Source organism: Atta cephalotes, assembly GCF_000143395.1.
Source record: "Atta cephalotes unplaced genomic scaffold scaffold00006, whole genome shotgun sequence".
In the NCBI taxonomy this organism is placed as follows: Eukaryota; Metazoa; Arthropoda; class Insecta; order Hymenoptera; family Formicidae; genus Atta; species Atta cephalotes.
In genome coordinates, this window is record NW_012130070.1 from 3,407,372 (window position 1) to 3,416,175 (window position 8,804).

The following is an 8,804-nucleotide window of genomic DNA, read 5'->3' on the forward strand; positions in this document are numbered from 1 at the left end:
TTTAGGAAAATTTTACCAACATATTCTACAAGTGAAAACAAGAAAAATGTTATAGAAACATAAGCTCATAAATGTTTTATTGAAGTTATAACAAAAATACAAAATGATAATGGACTGATGTTTCATCGACATAGCATAGGAATACATTGCTGAATATTTACACAAATTTTATTGTTTACTTTGTTGAGGTCGTTGACTTAATCATTGACTTTGTGTTAAAACTAATAATGCGTTAGAACTCTGTATGATATCATATCACACCGCGAGTCTTTTAGATTCATGAATGCGATGACATGCATTTCATTTGTGATTTTTGTAATGGAAATGCTGTAGCTGTTGTAAAAGAATATCAGCGAGAATTCCCTCAAAGGAGAGTATCACATCAGTCAGTCCATAAGAATTCATGAAATAGGCTCTTCATAGTATAAGATAAGAACATCAATTTTATGGATCAATGTAATCGAAATCGCTCTGAAAGAAATCTTAAACGTCTTTGACAATGATTCGGGACAAAGTATTCGACGAGCTTCATATCAACTACAAATATCCAGATCTATAATCTGGTGAACACTATGTGATGGAAAGATATCCATAACACAACCACTGTACACCTTTTACCGACAGACTGAGAAGATACGTTTTTGTGAATGGTATGTACGTACAATCCTCGATAATAATTTTCAGTCAAATATTTTGTGAATGCATGAAGCAATATTTACGAGAGTCAGTTCTAAATATACATAATAACCATTAATGGAGATATGAAAATCATAGTGTCTCAGAGAGAGGGTTTCAATAGTAATTCAAATGAAATGTATGAGCGGGAAATATACAACAATCATACTCTCGAACCTTTACTTTTTACTGATAGATTAATTACTTTTTTGGATTTCCTACAAAATGAATTGCAGCCAGAATTGATAGGAGATATTTCATTATTATTTTATCAAAATTTATGGATTTAATTAAATAGTTGTGCAGCACAGTGTTATGCAGCACCAGTACGACAATGGTTAAATAATTATTACCTTCATGGAAGGTTGAGGAGGATCAATTCTTTGGCCTCCAAAATCATCTATATCAACTATATCGCGCGATTGGATTTTTATTTATGGAGAAAGAAAAAATTTATCAAATACGAATTAATACACGTCAGAAGCCAATGCAAAGAAATTCGTGATGCATTTACTGTAATTTAAAAAAATCAAGAAAAAATTAATAATGCAATAGATTCTATTTTTCTCGTAGGTATCAGTTTTATATTTGTAATGACGGACAATATTTTGAAATGGAGTTATAATAAGCAATCTATTTCTACATAGTATCGAATAAAGAAGCAATTTGTTGTTATTTTTGTATTTTCATTATAACTTTTCAATAAAATAATTTATGAGTCTATGTTTATATAACATTTTTTTCTTGTTTTTAAAGTATAGCTGGTAAAGTTCTGCCAAAAAACCTCTATATACGTATTATATAATTGTCTAATAACCGAATGTATTCTGTGATAGGTACAATTCCTGGAGAAACAATCCAGTAAAGTAGAGTTTGCTCAAATGCTGAATGGTATCAAAGATCTACGAAAGAATGGTTTTAAAGAGGCTGACATTATGAAATCTGCATTAGCAAGCGAATGTCCTAATGATGGTCCGCTGGTTGACGAGGCAAAGAACTGCTTGAAGAAACTCGCGAAGACTAATGGCTTCACATCAGTGATTTCATGTGTTGACTCTCCATGCGTACGCTCACCAAACAATATTGTTAATCGTTTAACCGCATGGGCAAAGAAATTCACCTTCGACTTGTTTCGCAAATTTTTCGATCCCAAAGCCTTTCCCGGATATCTAAATCTTTTAATGAACTTCCTCGACAATTTTACTCACGGTTTATCCGTGGGTGGATCGTTCCTAATTTCTTTCCGTGTAGGTGTCCTCAGTACGTTCACTATTTTGGTGCATGAAATACCTCATGAAGTTGGCGATTTTGCTATTCTATTACGAAGTGGATTTAGTAAATGGGGTGCTGTGCGGGCGCAGTTAATCACGGCTGGCGGTGGAATCGTTGGTGCTTTGGCAGCCGTCTCCTTTTCTGGTAGTTTAGGTAAATAATATCTTTAAAAATTTGTGAAGATAATACATAAAATTTATTTTAAATACAAGTATAAAATACATTTGTAACATAAAAAACTTGATAAAAATAATGCAAGATAAATTAATCTAATAATAATATAGTTGCATTTTTTATTAGCTTAACGATAAAAATTTTGATATTATTTTTGACATTACATTTTATTAATTTTATTTATTTCATTGTATCAAGTAATTTTTGAAATAATATTTCTATACTATAAATAATCTTACTAATAGTATCTATTATCTATTACGTAATTTATTTTATTGAATAATTTATTTTATTGAGTAATTTATTTTATTGAGTAAAATTTATATTTTTTTTTTCAGAGGAAAGAACTAATTGGATATTACCATTGACCGCAGGAGGATTCATACATATTGGTTTAGTAACCATCCTGCCCGATTTGTTAAAAGAAACGAATATAAAAGAGTCTTTGAAACAATTTGGCGCTTTACTTTTGGGAGTTGTTATCATGGCTGCACTGATCTTTATTTAGATCAAATATATTTCATTAAAAAATTATAGCGAATTCAATTGCCGCAGTATTAAAACTGTTATACAATAATCTAATTTGAGTATAAAAATAAAATATAAATATTTTAAATGATACATGTGTGTGTATAAAATACATATTTTAAACAGCACAATAAAATCTAATAGAATTTTCGCGATTTAACTCGTTTCTTTCGTTACATTTATATTAAATACTTATCTTTATGTTAATTTGTGTATGACGATTAATTTTATGCACTAGTGTATACAATCGAATTCGCTATTAGTTATGCAGAGAAATTCTATTATGTTGATAGTAAATTTCAGTTATGTGCTATCGCTGAGTTGATAGAAAAATATGTCTCAAAATTATCAACTTTTCATACAGAATATTTTTACAGTTCTGAATTGAAACAACACTTTAATTAGAATAGTGAATATATGCAGTTTCTTTCCTTCCATACTTTCAATTATAATATGATCTTTAAAATTATATTACGAGTTTTCAAAATTTGAATATTGCAACCTTAATACAATCCTACAGTATATTTCATCCCTTAACATAGTTATATAAATATATACTTATCAGAGTTATTTTTCTCTCATCTAAAAAAATTCTAATTTTTTTATGTGTATCACTTTTCAACACAGCGATATGTATCAACACAATATTTTGAAGTTGCCATAAAGTTATATAATACTTTTTCTCTCTATATTATTTAATGAAAGAAGACTTGCGCTATATGGAGAATGCCTTAACACACGCGTGACGTTGCACGCGTATAAAAAAACGTATGAGAAGAAGTGAGAAGAAGGCATGTAAAGGCATTCCTATCTCCATCTGTACACAGTGCAGCGTCACAAATGCCTTAACGTTTTAGTAACGTTTTATGTCTTTTTATGCCTTCTTCTCTCGCGCAACTTCGCGTATCAAGGCATTTGTGACGCCATGTACAAGAGTGCTATGTCTTATTTTGATTATCATGATTTTGAATTTTGAGTAAAAATAATTTTTGTTTAAATCATACATAAAAGAGTCTATTGTTGTTGTTCCTTCTTGATAATCAATTTCCATTTCGACAACATTTAAGCAACAAGGGCTAAAAAATTTTGTACTAAGAATATTTTTCAATACGCACTGATGAAATAGTAGTCTGAGATTATTGCATTCTTTCAGTGAATATTATAGAGAAAGAGAAGAAGAAAGGGGTGAGTGAGTGAGTGAGTGAGTGAGCGAGAGAGAGAGGGGGAGGGGGAACGAGAAAGAGAAAGAAAAAAAAGCGAAAGCAAAAACAAAGAATTTGTATATTATTTTGTCAGAATTAAATTACTTGTCACGTTATGACAAAATGACATGAAAAATATTATTATATTTCATATAATTTATATTATAGACACATAAATATAGAAATTTGTTATAGCTAAGATAATATTAATATTATTTTCCAGTTTGTATACTAATAATTTTTTCTAATAATAAAACAATTGAATACCAGTTAAAAATTTAATTTAATTTGAAGTATTGATGATTTTTCGTAATAATGACTGAGATATATTATATATATGAATATATAATATATATTATAGGTTTATGCATATTTTGAATTTTTTAATATTTCCTTCGTGCTGTGAATATTTGTTTCAAAATATAAGCTATTTTCATAAATAATTAATACCAAGTATAAAGTTAATTATAAACCTAAGCTGTTTTCATATTATCCAAATTTTTAATTCTTTAATTTAAATCATAAAATTTTTAATTGATATTATTTTATTAGAAAGAATACTAGGTTATATCAGTATTGCTTTATGATAAAACTCATATATTTACGTGTCTGTCATAAATTATATACTGCAACAGAAATTCACATTATAGTTATTTTAGTTATTAATTTAGTTATCAGTTAATAATGTAATAACAATTGCATGTATGTACATATAGAGGCTATGAAGAAAAAAATTACAATGGCATTAAATAAGTTCCTTTCTATTCATTGTAATGTAATTAAAATTAAATAATGTAATTTAATTATAATAAAATAATATACAAACTCTTTTCTTTTTCTCTTACTCTCAAATTTGATAAATTCCGAGTTTAGATATAGCAACCTTTCTAACCATATTTAATAAAACTTATAAAATCGTGCGTAGGGACGTAAGATTTTGACTAAAGTCTAAATGAGTAGACTAGACAAAATGAAATTAATTATATTCCTTTCGTCTACGTCTTTACTAATTAGTATTAAATATTCACAATGTATTCTTATATTTTGTTATAAATATTCACAGCAAAAAGGAAGCTCCAGGAAAAATTCAAAGTATGCATAAATCTCCAATATATTTGCATCTTTATCGGTATTAAGAAAAATTACATGGTGATAATATATATTTTCATTAAGATTAAAGTATATCAAAAGACATAGTTATACATTGCGTTAAGTATTGGTATATCCATAAAAGATATCTATTGCGTATCTTTTTCAGATCGAGCTTCGTATTTCATTAGATATTTAGACATATATAATTCAGATATAAAATGTAGATAAATATATCTACGGGATAAACTTTGTTAAATTTTCAATTTGTAAAGACGAGCAGAACTTTCAGAAGGAATTTAGCTGTTGTAATTTTCTCTCGGTAGCCTCGTGTATCATGCGTGATGTTCATACTTTATGAATTATAAAAGATAACGCAACCCTTGTACTTAACAGGTAAAAAACAAGGTATTATTTCATTCAAATGCATGATACAAGAGTGCTCTTTCTTGCACCTGTAAATAGAAACCCTAGTTGGGGAACTGGTTAAAATTAACATCTTTTACAAAAATATTTTCTATGTATCATACAGTTATATATAAATGAAACTGTTCATATCTATGTAATCTCTAATTCGCTATGATTTGTAAATAAAATATACTATTCTGCGATTGTTTATATTTTATACTTCTTTTATATTAAATATATATACTACAGGAACTTTCAGATAATATGGCATATAATCGGTACAAAATAATTTATTAAGTAATTATTTCTAAAACAAAAAATATAAGTTATTTATACTTGCTATGTGATAGCCAGATATATAACTAAAGTCTTATACATATTTTATGTACATGTATCTCAGTCGTTTTACTTTTCAAATGATATTTTTCAATTATTCCTCACATAATTATGAGGTATACATGAAATATTAATTGAGCTGATTAAATCAAATATCAAAAGTTCCCGTCTCTTGAAGGGAAAAACATACAGACATTTAATGTGTTTGATAGGCCAATAGAAAGGAAAGACTCTTACAACGAAAAAATCGCTATAAATATAACTACTATGCCATTTAAACAATGAATTAAATAATGAATTTAACTGACATCTAATGACTAGTATTTCATACTTTGGATACAAGAGACGAGAACCACATTTTTTCACTGATCAATCCTGTAAATATGACAATCTATTTACAGTAGAAATAGAATAAACACAGAATAACAAAATACTTTTTTATACTTAGATTTTTCCTAGGATCTGGAAATTGTAGCTAATCATCTTCATCTGCAGATAATATTCTCTTTTTCAAGATTTTTTTAAATAATTACTACGACAATAATTTTAATTTTCTTCTCTTGACAAAACTTTTTACACTGACAAATACATATTAAGTAAACTCTATGCTCTATTGCACATATCTATTAACATAAGACTGGAATTTAATTTATAGTCTTTGATATACTTTCGTATATTTTTTTTAGTTACCTTAGACATTAATTCATATTTCAATTCATAGTTCATCATGAGGTGCTTCAAAAATAGTTTCTTTTAATCTTTCAATCAGTAATATTAAACTCTTCAAAATGTCTGTTTCATCCACAGTGAGTTTAATATTAAGATTTTGATAAAAGTGTAAGAGATTATTTATAACAGGTAAAAGCAAAAGCTCAATATTCTTAAATTCGGTTTTACAAATAGGAGATATCGTGATCATGCTATCTGAGACTACTTCGAGAAAATCATTATTTTCTATGCTAAATTGGCCAGTTAACTTTTCTTTGAAGCATTTAACCATTAAGTTGCTTAGGAGTTTACAGTAATCGTGCCTCAGTAATTTTAACTCAAAATCTGTAATAGCATACTCCCTCATTCTCTGTTGACGCTGTTCGGCATCATGAATTTCTTCTAGGTTTCGTCTTTCGATTGTTAAATCGTTAATTAGTTTCATTGCTTTCATTTGTATATGTAATTGATCGTCGTATAGAATCTTGCCAAGTAACTGCAAACCGCCATGATCAATCCAAGCTTTCTGAGCAGCAGGAAATTGGCGTATTAAGGCACTTAGAGCAAAGAGACATCTGGATTTTACTTCAATTTTATTATTTGTAGACAAGACGTGCAACACTTTTTGAATAAAATCATTTTCTAATGCCTTAGCTTGCACTTTTGGATTTGATTGGGCGGCTGCTCCTAGAAGGCGTAATGCTTCTGATTTTATTTCATTATTAGTTCCATTAAGACATGGTGATATGATCTTAGTCAGCCTACAATAAAAAAAAGTTGATTAAAATTGTATTGATAAATTATTATCTCCAAGAAAAATTATATTCATTCATATTTACCCATCCATGTCTGAGAATATTTTAGCATTGTCTATTTGATGAAGAAGATATTCTAAATTATTTAAAATGTCCAATACTTCTTCAATCTCTATACTAATTAACGTTCCTGTAGTGATACTACTTTTATAAGATTGAAATTTCTGGAAAAACCTTTTTAATAATTCTGAATCGCTTGTAACATTAACTTTAAGAGCATTAAGTTCCTCTTTCAAAGTTTCATAAAAACGTTTAAAACGTTTCTCAGTTTTTGGTCGAGTTTCTCCATTCTAGAACGAAAAAGAAAAGAAAAATATAATAAATTTTAAATTTTTACTTGTTAATCCTAAATTTGTAATAAAAAATAATTTACATTTGGGTAAACAATTATTAATATAATTTAGATTTATAATCAAGACAATGCAATATGTTAAAATATGGAACGAACAAAAAAAAACATAATTGCAATTGTTAGATACAACATGTGTTAATCTGTTTCAATTCCAAATTCCAATAATTGCAAATTTCTAATTCTTAATTCTTTGTCTGTAATCACATTTTTATTTCCTACGTCTTAATTTGGATCTATATCTATCCCAAGTTTTTCATTGTTCTAGGCTTTCAAAAATTCAGTTAACTCCTCTGTTACATTATTAAATAGTTTTTAATTGAAATGTTAAAACCTTTATCTAACAAAATTTAAAATTTGAGCAAAAATAGAATAAAATTTTGAGGATCAAATTTAAAAGTAAAATTTTTTGTTTATGCTAAAAAACCCAAATTGAAGGCGGAAGATTAAATATTTAAAATAAAAAAACAGTTACATTCATGTTTGATATTTCTGCTTCATCTTGCTTAAGTTTTTTCAATCTCGCTTTCAATTCATCGATAGGAAATTTCAAAGAATTCAAAGATTCTGAAACTTTCTTTATTTTCACAGAATCCGGCTCTTCGTTTTCTAGAACCGACTTATCTGGATGTAGTGTCAATGACTTGGAATTAGATCGGTTTGTATTTTCATCATCTTCTTCTGTGTCATCCATCAATTTAGCCTCTGTTACTCCAGTTGCAAAATTATGTCTCACGTGAAGTCCCTTGGGAATAGGAGTTCCTGATAAAAATTAAATTTTATTAATCTTACTAGAGATTAGATCTTTATTCTTACTAGCACAAAATTTTAGGATATTTATAATTTAATCAAAAATTTGATTGAATCTACTATTATTATTAATTTTTGTATTAAGATGCGTTTATGTGACAAAATTAGTTTTATTTATATATTTTAGTATCATACATATTTCGTTAAAAAAACACAAGCTATATACACTTTCATAATTATTGATTATTTAAACAATTCTCATTTGGAGCTTTCTTGAATATTTATATAGAATAATCCTAATATTCATATCCATCTCAAAAGTTTCAACAAAATTTTAATATTTGTTAAAAAAAGAGAGAGAGAATCATTGTAATATGTAATCCCGAACGATTTAATTTCTTAAGACTGTGCCTTTTTGGACCACGTAATCCAATCCGCACATACATCACTGGAGGCAACCATTCGGACAGGACGACCACAGAATTCTCTCTCTCTCTC

At 27.8% G+C, this 8,804-nt stretch overlaps 2 protein-coding genes across 2 annotated transcripts in view; one reads left to right on the forward strand and one right to left on the reverse strand.

Moving 5' to 3' along the window:
- The window catches only part of LOC105626677 (zinc transporter ZIP13 homolog), a 21,831-nt gene extending 19,202 nt beyond the window's left edge, over window positions 1-2,629 (forward strand). Inside the window, 2 exon segments of the mRNA XM_012207971.1 lie at window positions 1,512-2,100; window positions 2,460-2,629. Coding sequence (XP_012063361.1) covers window positions 1,512-2,100; window positions 2,460-2,629 — 759 coding nt within the window.
- A 3,770-nt stretch (window positions 2,630-6,399) lies between these two features.
- LOC105626678 (nucleotide exchange factor SIL1) overlaps window positions 6,400-8,804 on the reverse strand; it is a 4,432-nt gene continuing 2,027 nt past the window's right edge. The window contains exons 2-4 of the mRNA XM_012207973.1: window positions 8,032-8,318; window positions 7,232-7,497; window positions 6,400-7,153 (exon numbers count right to left, since the gene is read on the reverse strand). Coding sequence (XP_012063363.1) covers window positions 6,400-7,153; window positions 7,232-7,497; window positions 8,032-8,318 — 1,307 coding nt within the window. The remainder of the gene's footprint in view (window positions 7,154-7,231; window positions 7,498-8,031; window positions 8,319-8,804) is intronic.